This window comes from Sus scrofa, chromosome 5, assembly GCF_054392235.1.
Source record: "Sus scrofa isolate SSC_HxYL_T2T_F1_AM1 chromosome 5, Sscrofa_HxYL_maternal_Yorkshire_Landrace_v2.0, whole genome shotgun sequence".
Taxonomy (NCBI): Eukaryota; Metazoa; Chordata; class Mammalia; order Artiodactyla; family Suidae; genus Sus; species Sus scrofa.
Window position 1 is genome coordinate 66,613,611 of NC_139387.1, and position 27,994 is coordinate 66,641,604.

The window sequence follows — 27,994 nt, forward strand, 5'->3', positions numbered from 1 at the left end:
AGCATTTACTGATTTCTGTGGTATCAATACTCCCATCATTGCTAACTAAAAGCTGATGACACTCAGCATGGAGTTGGGAGAAATGCACACAACTGACCTTCCTCTGCAGCCAGCAATACGCCAGAGGCAGCATACCATTGTTTTGCGAGTTTTATACAAGGCACCCTCCCCATAGAGGGATTAAGAAAAGTCTCCTTTCTGGGCAGACCTGTGCCATATATATGCCCTGGTGAGCAACAGCAGGTGTCCTTTCCTCTGCACATGGTGGGTTGAAGGGAACATGGGCTCAATTTTAGACCCGCCCATTCTCCTGCTCAACTGGGTGCCTTTATGCAGTGCACCCATGGCTCAACTTTACACATCAGTCCTGGCTTTGATTCATGATACTCTGTAAGTAAGATGGATAGAATAAGGGAAAAGAGAACCAGGTTACCCAGCAGCCTGAAAACCTGCTTTATGCAGATGATAGGAATTTTGCCAGGTGGAACTTTAACTGATCTTAAAATCAGTCTAATTAATAGAAGGCTATTATTGCTAAAAAGAGCCTCCGGCTACACTATTCCAGAGACAGAGATTAATGATGCCCTAAAAAGACTTCAGAAACATGATACCTACAACACTACATATTTAGATTCCTGCCCATTAAATAAATATATTTACCCTTAGTAACGTAAATCTTAACAACAGGTATATGTGAATATTTTAATGTAGTTCTTTACTACTTAAGAAGCAGTTTCTCATAACCCCTTTTTTACAGATGAGGAAGCAGGATGAGAGATTAAATAATTCAGTAACTCAGAAAATGGATACAAGACCAGGTCTTCTGCCTAAATCTCACTTTCTTCTTTTATGCTTATATAGACATATTTAGTAGTATAAAACAGACAACTTGAGATATCTCTGGTGAAGATATTTTATTTTTCATAAAAATATAATTGTACAAGGCTCTTCAGAGAAAGAAAAATTCCTTCAATGTCCCCAAATACCATGTGGTCTAGTAGTAATTTCCCCCTTTTAAAACTAAAAATGTAATTGATAATATGCAAGTGACTTATAATGAAATGTCACATTTGTTTTTAAATTTTATTTGCTTTTATTTTAACTAAAAGTTCAGTTTAAACCTATGCTTTTTTTAATGAGCCAAATCAAGCCTATCACAATTCAAAGATGACAATATAAAATGCTAAATGGTGATGCTGATAAATACTGTCAATTAGCTGGTAAACAGTGACATGAATTTGCTGCAGCGAGACAGATTCTGATTTAGATATATTAGATTTCAGATAAAAGAGACAAAAATTTTTAAGAACTTCAACTAAAACTTGACCTAGTCAAACTTATTCCATATTATACTCAGTTGCTCTAATTTACAGCAGGTCTATGCTAAATTAATGACAGAATATGATTGGTCTAAATACATAAATATATTTCCCCCGTTATTTTCCTTTCTTTGGAAAAAAAGAAAAAAAAAAAAAAGGAAACATTACTCTGTCTACTCAGAGAGCAAGGAGAACAGCAGAACAGGGCCAGGGGCACTGAGCTCACTGACTCTCCCATCCTCCTGTGTCCTCTCTCAGCTGTGTTGTCCTTATAGGTAAGTGAGAGATGCTAGGATTTCAGTGTGATGCCCTGTCACTGGAATGGGGGAAGAAATGCTCAAGCTGTTTTCATCAGTGATGTTTATTAACATGCTTCAAGTGGCCAAAGCGTGCAGCTAGCACAATACCTAAAGCAATCTTAACATTCCTTTTTAAGACCAAGGAACTTTCTCTTGGTCTCATCTACTCCAAATACCAAATAGATAGGTTCAGGAATAAACTCAAATAAATTGTAATTTACTTCCATCTAAAATTACACATTCTCTACCTGAGGATAAAGTCGCTGCTTTTATAAAGGTACTGGGCAGGGGGTGGGGGTGGGGGAGTAGCTCAAATGAGCCTGTAATTTGAAATCACAACCAAAGAAGAAACACTTCAAGCACAATGAAGACATTCCATTGAAGAGCCACATTCATTTGGAATGTTTGCTTTGAAAACAACTCTTCTGAGGAATTCAAAAGATACTGAACAAAGCAACACAGAGTAAGTCTTGGGTTGTTTTGCAAAATAAAAATATACATTTGAGTAGACCAGATGGCAAAAACATACCCATTAAAATCTGGACATTATATCTAAAACACTTAAATTCTGAAGGCCTGAATATTAACAATCTTTAACCTATCTACATTTGTGACTGTAAAAACACATTAAATACCCTTAAACCCCCAGTCCTCCAAAACACAGAGAGACCCAACAGACTGGGCTAGTGGTTTATCAGTCGTCACGCAAAACTAGACTAAAGATCTGAATCTGTGACCCAAGCACAACAGATCTTTAGGAACTCAGGCTAAGGGGAGGCACTTAATTCTAACACATGGCCTAAGAAGAAGGGGAAGTACCCTGTCACCTGAAACTACGTGGTCCATCTCCTGTTCCACCTCATAGACAATCTAGACTATGATGCCTCCTCTTAAACTGCTATTTCATAACACAAAATATTTTGTTTGGAAGCCAAATGTTTGCTTCATTAGCACAAAGGGAAATTATAATTTAGCAGCAACAGAGAACACAACTCCTGATTCAACTATGGGAAAGAGAAAAGAGTGATAAAGTGTCTCAATGGGGAAATCGAAAGATTCCCAGGTCTGAGTGTATCATATTATGAGCGTGGATCCTCAGCCATCACTCCATTTGGCAGCCAGGAAGAAAGCAAAAGCAGCTGTGATGGGAGCTAGAGAGAACTCTGCCCTTTGCCACTCCTGCCAGGCCCACAAGGGGCGGTGCTGTGTGCGCCTCTGGCTCCAGTGCTTCACTCCAGAGAGAAGGCACAGCCAGGGCTGAACCCAACGCACACCCACAGTGTGTTTCTTTCTGGCTCAGAATACATTCATCAGGAAACTCAAGTCAGGGAAGAAACGAAGTGTTCCGGTGGTTATGGCTATAGCCATTAGATCTACCAGCAATCTGTCCCTCATTTCGTTCCAGATCTCTTGAGGCAGAAACTCCATCTCAGCAGCTAATTTCATCCTATTTTCTTTAGAAAAATTCTCCAAGTTAGTTGACCACACAATGAAATGTGTGTGAATATTCACTCCGGCCCTCCCCATACACACATATATATAGACATACAATAGAAACACATACATATATTTGTACTCTGGGTTGTCAAGATGATGTATGCTGCTGAAATGCCTAACAGGTTACTTCTTGTTTAAAAATAAAGTTTGATTAATGATTCTCCAAGTATGGATTAGGCCCTAGCAAACTTTTAAAAATACAGTTTTAGAAGACAGCAAAAAAAGTTTTAAATAGAGGCTATCTTAAGGGCTTTCTTGATGGATTTGGTTAAAGTGTACATTATTTAAAATAGGCATATCATTATGGATTATAAAAATAGAAATGTATATATTTGTTAATACATATTCACAGCTTATGCTGGAATGGCTCACAGGAGAAATCATGGTTATGCAGAAAATAAACATTACTCAAGTAAATATTAAGAAATAAGATTAGGTCCATAAAGGCTAAGAACTTACAGTCAGTAATCAGCCCATTTGGTTTCTCTTTGTAGGGGAATCAAAAACATGAAAGGAGGTGACACCTAAACACACATACACATACAATTACATGAATTACATGGAAAGAATATAAATTAACCAATAAAGCAATGTGGAGTTGAGGTGCAAAAATACAATCTTCACCCATTCTCTCTACTCCTGTGCTTTCAAGCATTGCAACATGTTAAATGCCATGGGTGGCAATACCAGCAAGAACAGGTCTGAATGTTTGTAAATTTTTAAGTGTTGAAGATTAAAGCAAAATCCTTTGAGATCTATGATCGCACATTTTGGTAGAAACTGCAGATTTACAGAGATGACTAGGCAGTAGGTAGTAAATGGAGCCAAGGAGTAATCTTGCCCATCCATCCTCCTTAGGAATCAGAATATTGGCTTCAACCACCAACTCATCATTTTATATGATCTTCACCCTGAAAAATACAGTTACAAATGTAACAATGTTTTCAAAGTCAATGAAGTTTGGTTAATCTGTTTTAAAATGCATAAATTAAAAAAAAAATTAGTGTCCATGGGGAGGCTCTTTTTTTTTTTTTTTTTTTTTTTGGGCCACACCAGGGCATACAGAAATTCCCAGGCTAGGAGTTAATTGGAGATGGAGCTGCAGGTGCCAGCCTACACCACAGCCACGCCAGGTCTGAGCCGTGTCTGCGACCTACACCACAGCTCATGGCAATGTGGGATCATTAACCCACTGAGCAAGGCCAGGGATGGAACCTGCAGCCTTATGGATACTAGTCAGATTCGTTACTGCTGAGCCACAACAGCAACTCCTAGGGGAAGGCTGTTTTTAAGTAAAGAGTGAAAGAAAACAACTGAATTGGCTTTTTTTCATTGTCAATTTAGATTAATGCAGATGTTATAAGTTAGGAAAAAGCCAATCCTACAAATTTATAAAAATTTTTTAAAAGATAAAAAATTTGTAACATTTCCTTATAATTATTTCAAGTGCTCCCAAAGCAATCGCAATGATGAAGAAATCAATACATGACACTTCATTCTAAAATCTTTACAGCCTCTTTAACAAATGATGATAGATGTTATTCTATATAGAAAATTTTCACGCCATACAGAAAAATTAACTCAATAGATTAATGATCTAAATATAAGACCTAAAACAAAGAGCTTTGCTTAGAAGAAAGCATAGGGGCAAATAAAATCTTCATGACCTTGGATTTGACAATAGAGTGTTAGATATGACACCCAAAGCATGAACAGCAAAATCAAAAATAGATAAAATCGACTTCCTCAAAATTAAGTTTTGTGCACCAAAGGACACTATCAAGAAAGTGAAAAGACAAGCTACAGAATGGGAGAAATATCTGTAAATCATATATCTGATAAAGATCCGGAATCCAGAATATATGACGAACTCTTCTTACAAGTTAACAAAATGAAAAACAACTCAATTAAAACATGGGCAAGGGACGTAAAGATACAATTCTTCAAAGAAGATACACGAATGGCCAAAAAGCACACGAAAAGCTGCTCAACATTAGTCATCAGGGAAATCCAAATCAAAACCACCATCTGATGCCACTGGGAAGGCTATAGTTTTCAAAAATGGAAAATAAAAAGTACTGGCAGGATATAGAGAAATACTTTGGTGGTAATGCAGAACATTTCAGCCACTGTTTGTGGTTCCTCTAAAGTTAAATATCAAATTACCATGTGACCCAGCAATTCCACTTCTAGGTATATACCCCAAAGAACTGGAAACAGGTACTCAAATACATTAAGTGTATATGTGTGTTTATAGCAGCACTGTTTGCAACAGCACAAAGGTACCCATCAGTAGATGAATGGGTAAACAAATTGTGGTCTACATATACAATGGAATATTATGCAGTCATAAAATAGAAAGTACTAATATATGCTACAAAGTGGATGAACCTCAAAAACATTATGCTAGATCAAAGAAGCCAGATACAAAAAGTCACACTCTGTATGATACCATTTATATGAAATATATAGAATAGGTAAATCCACAGAGACAGAAAGCAGATTCACAGTTACCAGGGGCTAGAGGGAAGGGATTAAGTAAGTAATGCTTAATGAGTCTAGAGCTTTCTTTTGGGGTGATGAAATGTTTTCTAACTAGGTAGAAATGGTAGTTGTACAACACTGGGAGTGTTCTAAATGCCTCAGAATTGCCACTTTAAAACGATTAATTTTATGTTATGTGAATTTCTCCTTAAAAAAAAAAATCCTTATAGTGATGGGCTACTGAACTAGGACAGAACCTGAACTAGGGGAGGACAGGGTCTACTGTTATAGCTGTGTGACCCTGAGCACCTTACTGAGCACCTCTGCTATTTCTTCATTTATAAAATGAAAAGTATAATTATACTTAACACAATTATTGGAAGAAATAATTAAGATAAATATAAGTGAAAGTACTTTGTAAACCAAAATACAAATAAAATGTATTATTATTAACAGTAATTAGAATGGTACACTTATTTATTAGGTCTACTTTTAAAAATTTCCATGAATATATCAGTTGCTCTTTCTACACCCCATTTAAAACACATCTCGATATTCTAAATCTTAACACCATTTCACTTGCTTATTAATGTATTACAAATGACATCAACATTTTATTTGAAGACATACCAAGAAAAGTGGTTAATAGAAACCCTACTTTATGGTGTTCCCATTGTGGCTCAACAGGTTAAGAACCTGACATAGTGTGAGGATGCAGGTTCGATCCCTGGCCTTGATCAGTGGGTTAAGGGTCAGGTATTGCTGCAAGCTGCAGCACAAGCCTCGATGTGGCTTGGATCTGGTGTTGACATGGCTGTGGCCAGCAGCTGCCGCTCCAGTACAACACCTAGCCTGGGAACTTTCATATGCTGTAGGTGCAACCCTAAGAAGAGGAACAAAAAAAAAAAAAAAAAGGGAAACCCTACTTTAAATCATTCCTCTAAATATAAATTCTCCCATGTACTGTACTCACAGGAATTGCTGTTAGCTTCTGTCTTCCCAGCTTTCATGTGCCTGTTTGAGTTCTGCTGAGATTTGCTCTGCTCTTCTCCAGTGAGTAGGGCCTTTATTTCAGAAGGGATTTTTCCTTGGTCCATTGCCATGCACCACTGCTTGTACTGAAACGTGTAAAATATATTTAAGTAAAATTTTACTAGTCAGAGTTCCACAACCACAGGTAGAAATCCTAGACATAAGAACTCCCATAACCAATGGTCCAATGGCTGCTGGGAATTCCACCTCCTATTCATAACCCAGGACATGGCTGAGGCCTGTGTCTTCAGAAGTGGGTGAAAAAACATGGCTGCATCTTTCTTGTGATGTTTGGCTCATATTAAAAAGGCCCTCTGGCTAAAAGAGTTATCTCCCCAGTTGTACCACTCATTAGAATTCATTTCCTTTTGGGGGTTCCCTTCGTGGCACAGTGGAAACGAATCCATCTAGCATCCATGAGGATGCAGGTTTGATCCCTGGCCTTGCTCAGTGGGTTAAGGATCTGACGTTGCCCTGAGCTGTGGTGTACGTCGCAGATGTGGCTCAGATCTGGCGTTGCTGTGGCTGTGGCATAGGCTAGCAGCTGTAGCTCTGATATTCGACCCCTAGCCTGGGAACTTCTATATTCTGCAGGTGCGGCCCTAAAAAAGCAAAAAAAAAAAAAAAAAAGAATTCATCACTTTTTGCTGTCACATTATTTCTGCTCCTAAAATAAATAATTTTGTAATTTCCTTTCTCTATTTCATAAATATTCACTAAATATCTACTTTCTACCAGGGTGCATACCATGGACTTTGGGGATATAAAAGATTAATCATTCCATAGACTATGTCCTCCAGTGGCTTACACTGCAGAAGCTGAGAAATAATTTATAAGTCAAACTCAATGTATTTTAAAAAAAGTCTACTGAGGGAGTTCCCGTCATGGCTCAGTGGTTAACGAATCCGACTAGGAACCATGAGGTTGTGGGTTTGATACTGCCCTTGCTCAGTGGGTTAAGGATCCGGCGTTGCCGTGAGCTGTGGTGTAGTCTGCAGACACGGCTCGAATCCCCACGTTGCTGTGGCTCTGGTGTAGGCCTGTGGCTATGGCTCCGACTGAACCCCTAGCCTGGGAACCTCCATATGCTGCAGGAACGGCCCAAGAAATGGCAAAAAAAAAAAAAAAAAAAAAAAAAAGACAAAAAAAATGGCATAAAAGATAAAAAAGTCTACTGAATAATGTATAACTGGACTTTCTTCATGCCCCAACTTTATCTCCTTGCCCTCTAACAAGCTGGGAGAGCCTGCCCCAGTTTTGTAATGATCATGGTAGTATTACCTCCTTCTTTTCCAACTTGTCACCTCCTTTCCTAAACTAATGGTAAGGGGCTTTCTAGTCTCTTTCACCTATTCTCTTTTATAGTCTACAGCCACTACCCAAAGTCTACATGAAAGAATGAATGAACACAGGTCAAATAAATAAATAAATATCAAACACAAATGGTACAATACTATGCATAGTGTTACATATTATACTGCTTTTTCCACTTAGCAATATAGTGTAAATGTGTCTCTAATCAGTAAACATATGTGTGCATTGTGATTTCTATTGGATGCAAAGTCATCCAATATATGAATGTAGTATATTTAATCCATCCCCTATTATTGAACATTTGGGTTATTTTCCTTGTTTGTTTTTAAATCATAAACAATCCTCAATGAAATAGTCACTTTCTCCTCCCACCAGCAGTGTATGAACTGCTTATCTGTCTATGTGCTGGCTAACAGATTAATATTTCTTTTCCATGTTTTTCAACTGGATAGGTGAAAACTGGTGTCTTCATGTTTTAATGTAGCTTAGGTTGATTGTTTCGCGCATTTATTGACAGACTTTCTCACCATTTCCAGTTCCTCTCTGAGGGCACAAATGGCTCTTTCCCGACTGGATACCAACTCTTCCAAATACTGGTACCTCAGTTTTTTCCTGGCCCGACACTCTCTTGCACTCTGTCGGCTCCTCTCGAGTTTGGCCTTCAAGTCGATTTTGGCTGGCTTTCGACCGCGTTTGCCAGGCTTCTTCACTTTGCCTCCAACCACCTTCGAGAGAGAGAAGTAGGCATTTTTTCCCTTAGTTCTGGGTCTAGGAAAGTGAATGTGGCTGCATATGAGCAAGGAAAACGTTTTCAAGTAATAAACAGAGCCTGTGGAACTAAGAAAGCATAATTCCATCAAATGCCTTATGATTCTTTGCTTCCTATTTTTTTCCCTGATACTTTTTCTTTTTGTCTTTTTAGGGCCGCACCCGCGGCATATGGAGGTTCCCAGGCTAGGGGTTCAGTTGGAGCTGTAGCTGCCGGCCCACAGCCACAGCAACTTGGGATCCGAGCTACGTCTATGACCTACACCACAGCTCATGGCAACGCCAGATCCTTAACCCACTGAGCAAGGCCAGGGATCGAACCCAAAACCTCATGGTTTCTAGTTGGATTCATTAACCACTGAGCCATGACAGGAACTCCTCTCCTGCTACTTCTGATACCATGAATGTGAGAGAAGCAATAATATAAGTTTTCATTATTTCTTTAAATAATAAACTTTTTCTAATAATAACCTTTACATAGCTTAATAGTAAACTTTATGAACCATATGTAGCTGGATAATAAAAAACTAAAAGATTGCCACTAAATATTTGTTCACAAAGAATTTTTATTGACTTAAGAAAATAAGTAAAAAAAAATCAATATTTGGAATCGTAAGTTCAGTATGATCTCAATCATAAAACAACACTTAGAAGAAAGGATGTCAACAAAAGGTCAGTGAGGATTTCTCTGTTAAGTGTGATGATAAATAGCTTTTTTCTAATGTGTAATTTTATAATTGTTAAATATTTACCATTAGAAAAGTATAAATTTATATATAAAATTGTGTACATATATAAATAAATAAATCCATATCCTAAGAAATTTGGCTATTGATTCCCTCTTCAAATTTGCTGAGCCCAAAGGAACATACAGGAAGTCCCTGAAATCCGCAGGATAATTCTCTCCTGCCTTTCAAAGTCTATAATTATAACCCTAGACTGTCTCGGGAGATTTCTAACTGCTCCCATTTGTATCAGAAACATCCTCTCAATATCCTTGTTATTTATTTACCTGTATAGGCACAAGTTTTTGGTGACTGGCAGAGTAATTTGATCTTCTTCATTGTTTAGCTTTGGAATGTCCTCAAGTGCTTATACAAGATGTAATTTTGAGATAAAGATAATGAATTTTAAAATAAATGAACCTGAACTTATACATCAAATGAATTTCCTTTAAAGGAGTCATCTTGAAAGGGGTACCTTTTTCCAATGAACAAGCTTTCTTGGAAGCTGCTTTTGGAGCCAGTTTCTTTTTTTTTTTTTTTTTTTTTTTGGTCTTTTTTTTGTCTTTTTTGTTGTTGTTGTTGCTATTTCTTGGGCCGCTCCCGCGGCATATGGAGGTTCCCAGGCTAGGGGTTGAATCGGAGCTGTAGCTACCGGCCTACGCCAGAGCCACAGCAACGCGGGATCCGAGCCGCGTCTGCAACCTACACCACAGCTCAAGGCAACGCCGGATCGTTAACCCACTGAGCAAGGGCAGGGACCGAACCCGCAACCTCATGGTTCCTAGTCGGATTCGTTAACCACTGCGCCACGACGGGAACTCCGGAGCCAGTTTCTTACAAGCCACAACACAATGTGCCACATTACTTTCTAGTGATACATTATTCTTTAAATTCCCAAACAACCTAATTGTCCACTTTATCTGATGAGGTTCTGAATGATGTCTAGTTCTTTCTGAAAATTACTCTCAGAGAATAAAAATGTCATTAACTTCAGTATACTGAAAAGAATAATGCTGAGTCTTTAAAGGCAATTAAAAGAGAAGATGCAAAACTCAAATACTGGCAAGTCACTGGAATAAACATAGAAGCCTCACAGGTAATAAAACTAAAAGGATCAATATTTATTTGGATATAGAAAAACTCTGATCTGTTTGTTTGAAATCACTATTAATACCATACACCAACAGTACCCGGTACCATATAAAGATCAGATCATTATGCAGTATGATAGTTAGGTCAGGAAAGCCAAACTTCAAATGGGAACTAGCTATATTTACCAAAGCCTGTGTCACAATATGATGGCTAGCTACTGCATCTAGCATTTTAAGGGGGTTCTGAAATGAGATCGAATACTCTGAGGCTCTGAGAAAATATCTTTTCTTTACACCACCATCTTAAACGCTAGCTGCTTGAGTACTATTCCCAAATTAGTTGCAACTTTTCAAAAACTGGTATTTTAAAGCTTTCCTATTCTGCATCATCACATTTCCCCCCCAAATAATAATATACACCTCAAGAAACTTTTCTTCAGAGTCGAATATATAATTAGCAATTGTAGGATGACTAGTGGACCAAATATTACCATGGACTAAATTTTAAATTATCCTTACATTACATCAACTGTAAAATTGTAATAAAATATTTTGAAATCACCCTACATTAGAATAAAGTGTATTTGCTACTGACGTAGTTTTTAAGAAGCACTATATTTACCTAAACTGCATCAGGGAAGAATCCTTATCTCTGGCTTGGTTTCCACATAGTTTTTGTGAAACTAAATTCCACTTTCAAAAAATCGTAAGGACAAGCAACTGTCAAACCAGACTGAAATTTAATAAGATTTCTTGTCACCTTAACTACATGACAGATCTCTTGTCCCAGTTCCTTTCTTCAAAAAAACCTTATGTGGAAAGGGAAAGGCCAGAAATTTCTTTGGCAAACAATTCCATCCCTAGCAATCTGTGTGTGACTGCGCTGCTTCAAGTACAGTCATGTCTAAACTCATGTCTATAGTGAAATAAACAGTAATCACATCTATTCTTTAGGCATTAAAATGAGTCATCAATCACACCCTGCTATAATCTAATATCTCATATACTGCTGCTTTTAATTAATTCAGGAATGGAATTCAGGAATGGCTGCCTTTCAGAAGCCAGTGAGAGGACACAGTGTACTTCAAAGATTTCATTGATTTTTTTATACAAACCTAGCATAGTCATAAAAATCAAATAAAAGTTATAACCCTTTGTTTAGTTTTCATGGTAGCAAAATACTTAAATTGGAAGTGTTTTATTACTTTTTTTTTAAAGTAGGAAGGCAACCCAGGGCTCTTGCATTTTATGTCATCTGTAAAGTTACATTTAAAACCACCACTACTCTAGCTTAATATTTCCTCAGTAATAAACTGAATTTTTGGCTTCTGGTGCTAGCTAAAATCTGATTAGTGTACCGGTTTCCAAGAGTCAAGCACATCACAGCATTTCTGTAAATCTTAGGTAAAATAATGTATGAAAGCACTTTGTAAAAAGAAAGAGAGTATTATACAAATGTAGCTTAGTATACTAAGTTGTCCTAACAAATGAATTTTATATATTTCATAAGCCATAAAGACTGGGGGACAGATAAGGGAAGTTAATTAGAAATTAGGAACCAGAAACTAAAACTGAAATCAACCTCACAAATTCCTTAAAGATCTCTGAGCCACAAGTTAAGTCTTACCAGTGTTTCTTAAAATTTTCACAAACTCGGTAATAACCACATTTTCTTTTTCACCCCCCCCCCCGCTCTCCTATGTCTTCTGTGAGGAAGCACATTATTGTAGCTAAAGAAAAGTACTGATTTTTATGCACCAACACAAACTCCAAAGAAAACTATGAAAATAACCCCCAAATTTATTTTCTGTTCTAATTTTATTTCTCCTGACATAAAGCGATATGAAATTTTAAACAGCTATTTTTACAACAATGTACCTCTTTATTGGCTATCCATGTTACCTCCTGTTCCTCCCCAAAACACACTTGTGAGCTGGGGACCAAAGGTACAAAGGGAAACACAAGGCCTGTCCACCTAACCCCAACTGCTAAGAAAAGAAACCTGCCAGCCATTGATTTTGTCTTGCCCTGCACAGAGAACGTACTTCACAAAGGTAGGATATTAGAGATGTTAGATTTCAGTAGGGCCTCTGTAATACTAAGTCTGTCTTCATTAGATATTAAAAATGTTAAAGTCTATTTATCATAAGCAAGTAAGAATGAAAATCTACTTTTCTGCTAACTTTTTTAACACTTTCTCCTTTGAAATAAGTTAAAAACTACAGATCATGATTTTCAGAAAGTAAGCACCAGGGACTTGGTCACATATATTTTATCTTAGTACACAATAAGTATTTAATAAATATGACAGATTAAAAAAAAGACATTCCTAAATAACCAATGAGTCATAGAAGAGCTCATAAGGGAAATTTAAAAAATACTTTAAGATGAAGGAAAAGGAAAACATACCAAAACTTTATGAGATAAAGCTAAAGCAGTGCCCAGGAGCTATAAACATCTAAATAAAGAAAGAAGTAATATTTTAAAACCAATAACCTAATTTTCTACTTTAAGAAACTAGGGGAAAAAAGAGCAAATTAAACCCAAAGCAAGTAGATGAAAGAAATAATATTAGAGTAGAGATAAATGAAACAGAGACTAGAAAAACAACAGGAAAAAAAAAACACCACCTGGTTCTTCTGAGAGACCAAAAAAATTGACAAACCTTCACCTAGACTGACCAAGAGAAAACATTCAAAACTCTAAAATCAAGACTGAGAGAGAAGTCATCACTATTAACTTCACCAAAGTAAAAATGGTTATATGGGAATACTATGAAAAATTACATGCCCCAAAACTAGATAACGTGGTTGAAATTGACAAATTTCTGGAAAGTCACAAAGTAGTAAGACTGACTCAAGAAGAAATAGAAAATCTAAAAGGACCTATAACAAAGAAACTGGAAAAGTAATTAAAAATTTTTTCATAGAGAAAGTCAGGGTCCAGGTGACTCCAAACATTTGAAGAATTCTCCAAACATTTGAAGAATTAACACTAATTCTTTAGAAACTCTTTCAAAAGACAAGAGAGGAAAGAACATTTCCCAGTTCATCCTATGAACCAATTATCAGCCTGATACCAAAACCAAAGCTGCCATAAGAAAAGAAAATTAAACACCCAAATGAGGAATAGAAGGGAACTTCTTCACCCCGATAAAGGGCATCTATGAAAAAAATCCACAGCAAATGTCATAAAGGTGAAAGACTGAATGCTTCCCCCCAAAGGTCAGAAACGAAGGATCTTGTCAACATTGTATTGGAAGTTCTAGCCACAGCAAGAAGGCAAGAAGAAGAAAGAGAAGGCATTCAGATTAAAAAGGAAAAAGTAAAACTATTTCTATTTAAGGATGATATATATGATCATATACATAGAAAATTCTAAGGAATCCAGAAAAAACTATTAGAGCTGATAAATGAGTTAAGCAAGGTTGCAAATACAAGATCAATATATAAAAATCAGTTGTGTTTCTATACACAATGAATAAGCTGAAAACAAAATTATGAAAACATTCCATTTAGGAGAGCACAGAAAAGAACACAATACTTAGGAACAAATGTAATAAAACAAATACAAAACTTAAACACTTGAAAACCATTAAAAATCACTGTAAGGAATTAAAGAAGATCTAATAAAAGAAAGATATTCCAGGAGTTCCCATCGTGGCGCAGTGGTTAACGAATCCAACTAGGAACCATGAGGTTGCGGGTTCGGTCCCTGCCCTTGCTCAGTGGGTTAACGATCCGGTGTTGCCGTGAGCTGTGGTGTAGGTTGCAGACGCGGCTCGGATCCCGCGTTGCTGTGGCTCTGGCGTAGGCCAGTGGCTACAGCTCCGATTCAACCCCTAGCCTGGGAACCTCCATATGCCGCGGGAGCGGCCCAAGAAATAGCAACAACAACAACAACAAAAGACAAAAAAAAAAAAAAAGATATTCCAAATTAATGAATTGGCAGACTTAATATTAAAATGACAATACTCCCCAAATTGAGCTACATATTCAACACAATCCCTATCAAAATTCCATCTAACTTTTTGCAGAAACTGACAAGATAATCCTAAAATTCATATGGAAATATAATGGAACCAAAATAGCCAACGCAATCTTGAAAAAGAACAAAGGTGGAGGGGTCATACCTTCTGATTTCAAAATTTTTTAGAAAGCTACAGTAATCAGGATAGTGTAATACTGGCACAAGAACAGATATAAAGATCAATGGAAAATAATTGAGAATCCAGAATTAAACCCTTATGTTTATGGTCAACTGATTTTTTTTTCCCAACTGATTTTCAACAATGTACCAGAACAAGAGAGAATTGGGGAAAAAATAGTCTTCTCAATAAATGGTGCCGGGAGAACTGGATAGCCACAGAGAATTAAGTTGGACTCCTACAACATGCTATATATAAAAATTAACTCAGAATAAAAGGCTGAATTTATTAAAGAGAGACAGCTACAGACCCCTTAAGAGGAAAACATAAGAATAAATTTTTGTGACCTTGGATGAGGCAATGATTTCTTTTTTTTTAATTAATTTATTTTGCTTTTTAGGGCCACACCTGTGGCACATGGAGGTTCCCAGGCTAGGGGTCAAATCAGAGCCACAGCAAGGCAGGATCAGAGCCATGTCTGAGACCTACACCACAGCTCGCGGCAATGCCAGACCCTTTACCCACTGAGTGAGGCCAGGGATCAAACCCGCAACCTTGTGGTTCCTAGTCAGATTCGTTTCCGCTGCACCACGACAAGAACTCCAGCAATGGTTTCTTATATATATGACATCACAAGCATAAGCAACAAAAAAAAAAATAAACTGGACTTCACAAAATTAAAAATTTTCTGTTTCAAAGGACACCATCAAGGTGAAAAGACAATTCACTGAATGGGAGAAAATATCTGTAAATATTTGTAAATCATATCTATGACAAGGGAGTTAGATCCAGATACATAAAGTACTCTCACAACTCAACAATAAAAAGATAAATAATCCAATTAATATGAAGGGAAGTGGAGTTCCTGTTGTGGCTCAGCGATAATGAACCCGACTAATATCCATGACAACTTGGGTTTGATCCCTGGCCCTGCTCATTGGGTTAAAGGATATGGCATTGCCATGAGCTGTGGTGTAGATCACATCATAGACGTAGCATGGATCTGGTGTTGCTGTGGCTGTGGTATAGGCCAGCAGCTGCAGCTCCAATTCACCCCTAGCCTGGGAACTTACACATGCTGCAGGTACAGCCCTAAAAAGCAAAAAAAAAAAAAAAAAACAAAAACAAAAAAGGAATGAGGGCAAAGTACCTGAATAGAGATTTCTCCAAAGAAGATATACAAATGGCCAATAAGCATATGAAATAATGCTCAACATCATCGTCATTAGAGAAATGAGATTCAAAATCATGGGATTATCACTTTAAACCCACTAGGATGGCTATAGATTTACGGCAAAATGCCAATAACAAGTGTTGGTATAGGTGTTATATTCCTACATTGCTTGTGGGAATATAAAATAGTGCCCACTTTGGAAAATAGTTTCGCAGTTCCTCCAAAATATTAAACATAGAATTACCATACGACTTAGCAATTTTACCCCTAAGTATATCCTAAAAAGAAATGAAAACATATGTCCACATAAGAACTTACACACAGATGTTCATAGTACTATTATTCACGATAGCTAAAAAGTGGCAACAGCCTAAATGTCCATCAACTGATTAATGGATAACAAAATGCAGTGTATCCATAAAATGGAACATCAATCAGCCATAACAACGAATGGAGTACTGATACATGGTACAACATCGATGAACCTTGAAAACATTATGCTAAGTGAAAGAAGCCAAACACAAAAGGCCACATACTATAGGATTCTATTTATAATGGAATGTCTAGAATAGGCAATCTATAGCAATATAAAGTAGATCAGTGGTTGCTTAAGGCTGGGAAGGGGAAGGAGAGAATGGCGAGTGACTGCTAGGGTTTTTTCTTTTTTCTTTTTTTTTTTGGCCATACCCACAGGATCTGGAAGTTCCAGGGCCAAGGAAAGAACCCACGCCACAGCTGTAACCAGAGCCACAACAGTATCAATGCCAGATCCTTAACCTGCTGTACCACAGGGAACTCCTTTTTTCTTTTTTAAAAATTAATAGACTTTATTTTTTAGAGCTCATTTTGGTTTACAGGAAAATTCAGCAAAAAAATGGAAAAAAATAATTTTTTAAAAAAATTACAGAGTTCCCATATAGTCCCTCTCTCTCTGCCTCCATGGTTTCTCCTACTAGCATCTCATACTGGTATGGCACATTCACTACAACTGATGAACCAAATGTTGATGTATTACAAATAAGCAAAGTCCATTGTTTACATTAGGCTTCACTCTTTGTATGGTACAACTCTATGGGTTTTGACAAATGCATCATGTCATGTAACTGCCATTACAGAAGCATACAGAATATTTTCCCTGCCTTAAAACCTTGGCAATCATTGACTTTTTTTTTTTTTTTTACTTCTGTACATCTTTGCCTTTTCTAGGATGTCATATAGTCAGAATCATATAATATGTAGCCTTTTCAAACTGGCTTCTTTCACTTAGCAATATACGTTTAAGTTCTTCCACATCTTTTTGTAGCTTAATAGCTTGTTTCCTTTTATGGCTAAATAATAAGAACACTACTCCACTATATGGACATACTACAGTTTGTTTATAAGGGTTTATTTTGGGGGTGATAATATTCTGGAATTACATGGTGCTGATCATTGTACAACTGTGAGTACACTAAAATATCACAGAATTATATACTTTAAAAGCATGAATTATTGGTATGTGAGTTATTTTTCAATAAAGCTTTTTAAAAATATGGCTATTATAAGATGACAGGAACCTTAGAGAGCAGAAAGAGTAGTAGCAAAGGAAGAATCAAGGTGGCACAGAGACACAAGCTGATGAGGAGGAAGAACATTACGGAGGGGAGGGGCATAGCATAAAGGGTCTAATTTTTGAGTTTAAAAAGGCTGAGAATGAAGAAGAAACTACTGCATTTAGCCAAGACAGAGCTCCCGATGCCATAGTCTCCCCAGGCAACGGGTTTAACTTCTGCAGGAAGAGTGGGTGTGAGGCTGTTTAGGGTGTACACTCTTTAGGGGCTTCCTCAAGTGAGAAAGACACTAGTGTCCAGGTTAAATTCTATCCCAAAGATTCTTGGATCATTTTACTTCTAGCTTTTTAGGAACAAACAGCTGAAACAAATTCAGGGCTGAATCAGGGAGTGCAAGGAGGGAGCTCTTAGGGTGGGCAAGGCCTTGAGCCAGGCCCCCCACAGTCAGCTCCTGCTACTTCACACCACCTCAGGGGAGGCGAACACTATCATCCTCATCTTCTTCAGGTAAAGAGGGGAAAATTAATTTATTTAACAACCTTTTGTTGAACACCCACTATGCCCCCAACACTGTCAAATTCCAGGAATATTAATGTATGATAGGTTCTTTACTTTTAATATATTCAGACTAATGAAATGCAGCAGATATGAAAAACAACATTATAAAGGGCAGGATATCAGTATATACAAGAGTGCTGACATACAGGGATGCTTTCACACGCACACACACACACACTGACACACACCTCTTTATTTCATAGATGACACAGTTTTAGTTCAGAGATCTTCAATATCAGAGCAGAGCCTAGTACCAAAGTCCCCTGATTTGCATCACAGCAGCTTGTCAAAGGTAACTCATTCTCATCAAGCATGATTATTTCCCTTCCACATTTCTAGGGTAGGACTCATTAACCTGAACATAGAATTCTCGGCAGGAGTTCCCGTCATGGCTCAGTGGTTAATGAATCTGAGTAGGAACTATGAGGTTGCAGGTTCGATTCCGGGCCTTGCTCAGTGGGTTGACAATCCGGCGTTGCTGTGAGCTGTGGTGCAGGTTGCAGAATGGCTCGGATCCTGCGTTGCTGTGGCTCTGGTGTAGGCTGGCGGATACAGCTCCGATTGGACCCCTAGCCTGGGAACCTCCATATGCTGCGGGAGTGGCCCAAGAAATGGTAAAAAGACAAAAAAAAAAAAAAAAAAAAAAAAAAGAATTCTCGGCAAAGGCTCTCAAATGGACAGGTGCTTTATATGCACTGCTATATTAATGCAATATAGTCATTCATTTAATGACTGGATTCACTGTGACATCAGTCGCTTGATGGAGGACAATGGTGAGGAGGTTAACAAACTTTTTCATTTTTGCTTCTTTGAAATTTCCTTCTACTATTGTGACTCTCCGTGCCCAACCCCTGAAGTCATGCCAGTTTACTCCTTTACAACATCTCTGATTTGTCTCTTCCTCTCTATTCCTACTACCTACATTACTCTGGGCCTGACTTACAGATGTAATAGGTTCCCAGTGGGTCCCCCCTCAGCCCTCCTTTTCCATCCTTACTTCCCTAGGTAATTTACCTTACAAAGAGCTGCCAAATTAACCTTTCTTTTCAGCCTGTTAAAATATCTTGAGTGCGTTTTTCTTTATTGTAAAAAAGCAATACCTGATCATCACAGAAAGAATAAACTTTAAGGGCCCTTTGGCCACGTCACGCTCTAGTTCTGGAGAAGACCAGTGTCAGTACCTAAGTCATCACATCTAGTATGTTAGTTTCCTGTGCCTGCTGTGACAATTACCACAAACTTGGTGGCTTAAAACAACAAATTTATGCTCTCTGTTCTGGAGGCCAGAAGGTTGGCAGCCCTGAACTCCCTCTAGAAGCCTTAGGGGAGAAGCCATCCTTTGCTTCTTCCAGCTCCTGGTAGCGACGACATTTAATCCTTCATTTGTGGCCACATCAACCCCATCTCGGCCTCTGTGGTCACACTGCCTCCACATCGTCTGCCAAATCTCCCTCTACCTCAGTCTTAGGACACTTGTCATTAGATTTAGGGCTCAGTAGTAATGTGAGCACCATAGATACAGAAGCTGTGTTTTTCATTTCTTTTCCAACACTCACTGTATCTGGCCCAGAACCAGGCATTTAAGACACGATTATTAAAAGACTGATAATTAAATGAGAAAATGAAAAGCAAAATTAGCAGTATCTTGCAGTCTATTTAAATTGGTATCACTAAGACCATGACTACCACCAGCTTACAGAAGGATGGATGGACAGAAGGAAGGGAGAGAAGGAAGGAAGTCAAACCTCCATCATAAGGGATATAAAAATCTGAAACACCAATCAAGAACTCTCATTATTTTACCACCCTTTTTGCACTTATTTACATCCTACTGCTCTAATTCTTAAGGCAACTCAAAAATTTCAGGTTTTTAAGTCTAAGAGAATTATTGCATTTACATGAAGTGGTAGTGTCAGCCCCAGCTAAAAAGGAAAATGGCAGGAGAACTTGTCTCACTTTTCTTTTGAAAACAAAGAGAAACTTTATTTTCCATCGATTAAAGAAAAATATGATAGAAATGAATGTGCCCGGCCACTGCTCTTTACCACTTTAAAGGAAAAAAACAAGCAGCTACACTTTCATTTGGTGTTAAGGTCCCCATAACTTCCTTCACAGCTGTTGCTTTGGCTTTTTGTCTTACTTATCCTATCTTCAGAAAGAAAGAAAGTCTAATTACATCTTCCTGCTGCTAACTTTTCTGCCAGGTTTTTCTAGTCAGCAAAGAAGAAAGGAGATAAAGCAGCCTTCTCTGACAGAGAGTTGACTCCCACCTCTTCCCTCCCTCCGCCAGCTAAATATAATACTGCCTGAATATTTAATATTTTAGCCCTGCCTGAAACTTACAAACTAATTCCCTGAGTGGTCTAAAGGCACATTTCATTTTATTGTACTTCATTTTGTTACACTTTTTACAAACTGAAGGTTTATGGCAACCCTGCATTGCCAGATAAGGGTTAGCATTTTTTAGTACTTTTTGTTTTTTTATCTTTTGTCTTTTGTCCTTTTAGGGCCGCACCCGCAGCATATGGAGGTTCCCAGGCTAGGGGTCGAATCGGAGCTGTTGCTGCCAGCCCACGCCACAGCCACAGCCACGCCAGATCTGAGCCACATCTGCGACCTACACCACAGCTCACAGCAATGCTGGATCCTTAACCCACTAAGCAAGGCCAGGGATCAAACCCGCAACCTCATGGTTCCTAGTGGGATTCATTTCTGCTGTGCCACAACGGGAACTCCAGTACTATTTTTTAATTTAAGTATGTACATTGTTTTTTCTAGATATAATGCTATTACACAGTTAACAGACTACAGTATAGTGTAGGCTTAACTTTTATACACACTGGTATACCAAAAATTTTGTGACTCACTTTATGGTAAAATTCACTTTACTGCATTAGTCTGGAACCAAATCCCATTATCTCTGAGGTTTGCCTATATACTTAACTCTCTTTGCTTCTTTCCCACCCATCTCTTCCCCAATTGTTACATTTTGGCTTCTGCCAGATCACTTCACTGAAACTTCTCTCCTGGGTTCATAAACAGTCTCCTATTTTCCAAGCGCAAAGATTACTTTTTCACTACTTACTTTACTTGATCTTTTTTTGTTGCATCTCTTATTGTAGACTAAATCCACACTTCAAAATTTTCTTTTTCCTTAGATGGCACAACAGCCTTTCCTTCCTTCCCTCCTTTCCTTCTTTCTCTCTCTCTCCCTCCCTTTTTTTCTTTTTTCTGATTCTTCTATATCACTAAGCTCTCCTTTTCAGTTTATTTTGCTGAGTCCTACTCCTCGGCCTCTTCTGATCATTTTAGGGTTTTCCGGCATTCTGTCTCTTTAGCTTTCTATTATGTCCACTTTCTTCATCCTGCAAGTATTTTTGTGCATGCCACACCCACTTCATCCTACATGGTAATGGTCACTAGCATGATCTTCAGCTCAGGCCTTTCTTCTGAGCAATCTAACCAAGCTAGTGAGGAATCACAGAGGACTTGTGTTTATTTTGAATCCATTATGTGCTAAGTTCTTTTAACACTAACTCAATAAGGTTTTATTAACACATCCACCTTATAGATAAAGAAACACAGTTCTGAAGAGATTAAATAATCTGTTCAACATAAATCACAGCAATATTTCCTTAGATCAGTCTCCCAAAGGCAAAAGGAAATAAAAGCAAAAATGAGCAAATAGGATGTAATCAAACCTAAATGCTTCTGAACTGCAAAGGAAAAACCATAAACAAAACTAAAAGACAGCCTACAGAATGGGAAAAATGTGCAAATGATATGAGTGACAATATCCAAACTGTACAAATAGGTCAAACAACTCAAAAGCAAAAACAAAACAAAACAAAACAACAAAAAACAAAAAAAAAAGCACCCAAAAAACTCAATCAAAAAATGGGCAGGTGACCTAGATATTTCTCCAAAGAAGACATACAGATGGCCAACAGGCACATGAAAAGATGCTCAACACCACTAATTATTAGAGAAAAGCAAATCAAACTACAATGAGGTTATCACCTCACACTGGTCAAAATGGCCAACATCAAAAAATCTACAAGTAATAAATGCTGCAGAGCGTGTGGAGAAAGAGAACCTTCCTACACTGTTGGTGGGAATGTCAACTGGTGCAGCCACCATGGAAAACAGTATGGAGGTTCCTTAAAAAAAACAAAAATGGAGTTATCAAATAATCAGACAATCCCACTTTTGGGTATATATCTGGAAAAGATGACAATTCTAATTCTAAAAGATATATGCACTCCAACATTTAGCAATAATATTCACAATAGCCAAGACATGAAAACAACCCAAGTGCCCATCAGCAGTATTGGACTTAGAAAGATTTTATATATATATATATATATATAAAATGAAATATTACTCTGCCATAAAAAAGAATGAAATAATGCCATCTGCAGCATTCTCTATGGATGGACCTAGAGAATATTATACATAATACTTAGAGAAGAAAGTCAGAGAAAGACAAATATTATATGATATCGCTTAACGTGGAATCTGAAAAATAATACAAATGAACCTATATACGAAACAGAAACAGACTCACAGACATAGAAAACAAACTTAAAAGTTACCAAAGGGGAAGGGGTCGGGGGAGGGATAAATCAGGAATGTGTGATTAATAGATACACACTTATTTATATAAAATAGGTAACAAGGACCTACTATGTAGCACAGAGAACCATATTCAATATCTAGTAATAACCTATAATGGAATAGAATCTGGAAAAAAGTATGTAACTGAACCACTCTACTGTTCACCTGAAACTAATACAATATTATAAATTAATTATAGTTCAGTAAAAAAATAATAATAATCTGTCCCAAATCATAATAACTTGAAAGTGGTAGAAATGAGATTTGAAATCTTGCTATATGCCACAATCCCTATTCTTTCCTAATTGGACCATCTGCTTCTAGTCTTTCCCCAGTTCCTACATCTTTACCCTTAACTGGTCTTCATATAGCCTTTAGCATTTTTCTTCAAAAATACAAATCTGATATTGTCAGCTTTGTTTTTTTTTTTTTGTCTTTTGTCTTTTTTGTTGTTGTTGTTGCTATTTCTTGGGCCACTCTCGCAGCATATGGAGGTTCCCAGGCTAGGGGTTGAGTCGGAGCTGTAGCCACTGGCCTACGCCAGAGCCACAGCAACGCAGGATCCGAGCCGTGTCTGCAACCTACACCACAGCTCACGGCAACGCCGGATCCTTAACCCACTGAGCAAGGGCCTGAATCGAACCCGCAACCTCATGGTTCCTAGTCGGATTCGTTAACCACTGCGCCACGACGGGAACTCCTGATATTGTCAGCTTTGATTTAAAATTCTTCAATAGCTCCCTGACATCTGTGGCCTTGGTTGTCAAGCAAAATTCAAATTCCCAGGTCCCATTTCTCAGAATTCTGATTCAGCAAGTGTCTTCTTTATTCCAAACTTTGAGAAATACTGACCAAAATTTCTTAGCTTAACTTGCCAAGCAAATCATGATCTGTACCTTAATTCATCTTTCCATCCTTATCTCTGCCCACACCCCTACTTAGGCCTTATGCTCTAGCTCAGGGAGCAGCAAACTACAGCCCAGCTGGCAAGCCAAAGACACCTGTTGCTTGTTTGGGGAAATAAAGTTTTATCAGAACATAGCCTACAGCTGCTTTCATGCTACATTTGCAGAATTGAGTAACTGCACCAGAGATCACATGGTTCACAAATATTTACTCTCTGGCCCTTTAAAGAAACTCCCCACTTCCTGCTCTAGCTCCTACCAAAATACTTATCTTCCAGTGCAATATGCTTTTGTATAGGACAGCTCCTCTTTCCCATTTTGAGGGACGCCCATTCTTCCTTACAGATTCATTCCTACTGTCTGAACCTATGTGTCACATACCCAGTTAGGCATCCGTTCTTAGTGCCCCCAAAGCATTCTACCTCTACTGCCCTTTATTTCTTTGTTGTTGTATTTTGGTTTTTTTGGCCACAGCCATGGCATGCAGAAGTTCTGAGGCCTGGGATTGAACCAAAACCACTGCAGTGACAGACAATACCAGATCCTTAACTGCTAGGCCACTAGGGAATTCCAGCTGCTCTCATTTCTTACCTCACTGCACTGTAATTATGTTTCTATATGTCTACCTAGCTCACTTAAATGAAAGCTCCTAAGAATATTTATAAACTCTTATTCATCTTTGTATCTCTGCTGTCTAGCACATCTGGTACATATTAGGTGTCCAATAAATTACCATTAATGAATTAATGGACAAATTTTATAAAAACCTTAAAGAGCAAAACATTCTAAATGAGGTTAATTACACTTAAATTTCAACTGATATCTGTAGCATTCAATTACTTCTTAGGGTTAAATTATCTGTAGAGGTACCCTATTTAAAAAGTACACATAACCCACACAGGAAAGGAAAGCAGGTTAAAACATTAATATTTACTGTCAGAGATTAGTAAATGAGTTGACTCTTCTGTCTTGGTCTTGTGGAAAGCATTGATGGAGCAAGAAAATAGAAAAGGCAGAAATTTTCTGAGCCTTGTGCCATTGTCCAAGGAGGGTAGTTCCAACTGCAGTGAAGGATGGCTAAGGGGCCAACAGGAGGGACTTCAGGGCCAAAGGACAGCTCTGGGAACGTCAAAGAGATTTTTGGCCACGTTAAAATCTTTGTGATAATCAGCACTACTCAGAACAACTGACTGGAACAAAAGACCTAAGGGGTAATGAAGGTATAAGAAACCTCATTATCAGGTAATCTCAGTATAAGTTGTGGAGTACAGGTGGAAAGGAAGTATGGAGAGTCGCAGTCCTTATTAGCCACTGGCTGACCCCCTCTCTCACCAGTCCCTCAGCTGGAACTTGATGCTCCTAAACTGGCAGGAAGACTGGGCAATACAGAATGGTGGTCTCTTACCAGCTTGGTCTGCAGCAGGAGAACATTTGATCTAGGATATTTTAAGTTGCTCATTCGTTCCTTCAATAAACATGAAAGTCAATTATAAAAACAAGAAATAATAATCTTCTGTCTGTGATCAAAGCCCCTGAAAATAACACATTTCGATTTTCTTTGTAAATGAATGGAGCAGGTTAGGGAGCAGAGGCTTTCATAAAAACAAGCACTTTTTCACCCGCAGGTGGTGGGCTCAGGAGACTACCTTTCTCTGTGACACAGTTAAGGGCACAGTTTAAGTTCATTTCACATCCCATCTTACTGTCCCTATCTCATTTGGGGGCATAGTTAGGAGCAGAGGGTAGTGTGGGCCAAACACAGCTGCAAATGTCATGCGGCCTCGAATCACCATTAACCAGTACTCTATCATGTACAAGGCACACTGCTAGACCCTTGGGAGGCAAAGCTGCACCCCCATTCAAATCTGTCCTGCTCTCCAGAAAACTAGATGGCAGAATGTGAGGAGCTCTTGGCAAACTCATTTATCACCTCTGATGAAACAACTCAGAATACAGAATCTTTGTAACAGGAGGTGCTCACATCATCATCATATTTCCTGACCTGCTCATTCAAATGCTGCTGCTCCTGCCCACTCTGTCCTGTTCTTGTTGCCCTGGCCTTGCTGTCACCCAGTTTGTCATCTTTTATTCTCTCACCAGCACAAGCACCATACTTCGAAGCTCCAACCCTCATCCTCCCTTACACGGGGAAAATGGAACCTGAGACTCCATCACCCGTACACAATGCAAGGGAAAAGAGTGTTTTGTGTGTGAGTATGTATGTGTAAACTAGGAAGACAATACAATTATGCAGGACTGTAAACTAGAGCACAGGGTAAGGCAGGACTGGAAGGCTTTTTTAAGGGCCATTTCATACTACTGCACTGCTGAAAGCAGTCCAGTCCAGCTGTACATGGCATTTAAATATTACTCATCACAGCTACATATTTTCAGAGTGAAAGTAGTGTATTCACAGAGGCACTATCCATCCAGAGACACCTGAAAGGGATTTTCTTTTCCATAATCATTAAAGATCAAAGAAACTGCTGGTTTCTAAAGACTGTCACAAAAACAATGACTTAATAAATGAGAACTGAATTCATTTTGCTTAGCTGTGACCCTCCTAAGAAGTAAGTTATGAATAGCCTACCCCCTCCCCCAAATGTAATTTCACTCTAGGCAAAACAGTAACACTTTATACCCCCCACTACAGTTTGCTTGTTTTAGAAATAAGTTCTATGTGATTTTATAGGAAGGTAAAATAATTCAAAATCCAATGTATTTCTGGTGAATTTACTTGCAATTACTGAAGACTCTGAGAAAGTTATTTAATGTCTCAAAGGTTTGAAAAAAGAAACAACTCAAAATTAGTAAATATACCAGGAGAGTCTCAAATTAAGGAAATTAAAGAATACTTTTCTTCAGCATCCTTTCCCAGCCATATCCAGGGAAGATAATGGATATAGTACTCAGATTTAATTTTAATATTAACACTGAAAGATCAAGCTGACAAAGGTTGTTATGAGACATTATCTTCTGATTTTTCTGTAAAACTTTCAGAACTCCACCTTTTTGTTTTGGCAATGGTATTTCCTATTAGGAGGGGTTTGCTATTTCACAAGCAAACTGTTCCTCTAGCGAGTCCCAATTCCAGAGTAGAGCGTTAAGCTTTCTCTGCTATCACTTTCCTCAGTGCCTTCAGCAGGAACAGGAAGAGGAGATAACATAGAACCACACAGGCCGCACAGAGAAGATGGAAAATTTTCCATTATCTCTAGGATGAGTGAAACAAAAACTTGATAGTAGCCAAGTGTTATTGGTTAGGTGAAAGGGGGAAATGAAGGAAAAAGCTACCACAAGCAGCATGCCAGAGACTGTGGAAAGTAAGACCTGTGGAAAGCAGAGGGAACTGAGTGTCTACTTTGAAAACTGGCAAATTCTAGAAGTCTGATTCCTTAAAAAAAACAACAGCAAACCCAACTTCCTAAACATTCTAGAACATCAATAAGCTGATGATCAACAAACTGACCATCACTATCCTCACGAAATATAACGGGACAACACTGCTGTGTTCAGACAGAAAGGTTATATGTAAACTGTAGGAATTAACCAATATTGTTTGTGACCTTATCTTCATAGGGATAAATGATGTGGATAGGGAAAGAGGGATGGGGATGGAATATTAAGACAGATTAACAAGAAGAAATTCACCCCTTTTCTTGGAGAAGGCTTTCGAGAAGAGGTTAGATTCCAGACTCTGGACGAATAGCAACAGGAGCTTAGCAGTGCGTTCCAACCAACCACAGGAAAATAGCTCAGAGGGGAGTGAACCGAATATATGAATGGGGCATTGAGTAAGCGAGCCTGAGAGGAGAAAGGGAGACCGTCGAGGGGAACAGGGCCGGTTCAGGGTGCCCTAGTGAAAGGGCTCCCAAGTGGAGAAAAGCTGGGAGGCGGCAAGGGAAGGAACAGAGAAGGCACAGTAGTTTCTTCACTTATCTCGGGAGGCAAGTCAAGGACTAAGGTTGGAAAAGCTGACCAACCCGTTGGCCTTGGGTGTGAACATTTTCCAGAGGAGTGGGCCCTTGCTGGAAAAACGCAGGCCGCTCTTCCCTGAATTCCTGCCAGGGTACCTGGGGTCACAGCTGGAGGCGCAAGGATGCCTAAGGCAGGTGTTTCTCGGGTGTTGGCGTGGACTACGGAGTGAGGCTCGGCTGCTGGACGAGCACTTAGCGACAAGCAGGCGGCGGCGCTGCGCGTGCAAACCCCAGGACTTACCTTACTGTCATCCATCTCGGCAGACAGGCCGGCCCGGTCGGGCGCTCCCTCCCCCGACCCTCCCTCTGCTCAGCCGGTCTGGCCCGGCCCGGCCCCGCCCCGGGGGAAGAAGGGGATATGGTTCTGACTGCCCCCTTCTCTCGCCTAACAGTTCCCTTCCCTGATGCCACAGTCACGGGAATGAGGGACCAGTTCAGGAATGGCAGAGCGGACCCTGGAGGCGGCCCAGAACGCCTCCCTTCGCCGCCACCGCCTCCTCCTCCCCCTCCATGACAGGCTCTGGCTGTGTTTACAGA

At 38.7% G+C, this 27,994-nt stretch overlaps 2 protein-coding genes across 2 annotated transcripts in view; one reads left to right on the plus strand and one right to left on the minus strand.

The window, feature by feature from the left end:
• The window catches only part of DUSP16 (dual specificity phosphatase 16), a 209,326-nt gene that overhangs the window by 50,427 nt on the left and 130,905 nt on the right, over positions 1-27,994 (plus strand). The gene's annotated exons all lie outside the window — the stretch shown is intronic.
• On the minus strand, positions 900-27,979 carry CREBL2 (cAMP responsive element binding protein like 2). The gene is made up of 4 exons (XM_021092337.2): positions 27,699-27,979; positions 8,473-8,670; positions 6,573-6,717; positions 900-4,026 (listed from the first exon to the last, which is right to left on the minus strand). The coding sequence occupies exons 1-4, from the start codon at positions 27,711-27,713 to the stop codon at positions 4,022-4,024; spliced, it is 363 nt and encodes a 120-aa protein (XP_020947996.1). The 5' UTR covers positions 27,714-27,979; the 3' UTR covers positions 900-4,021.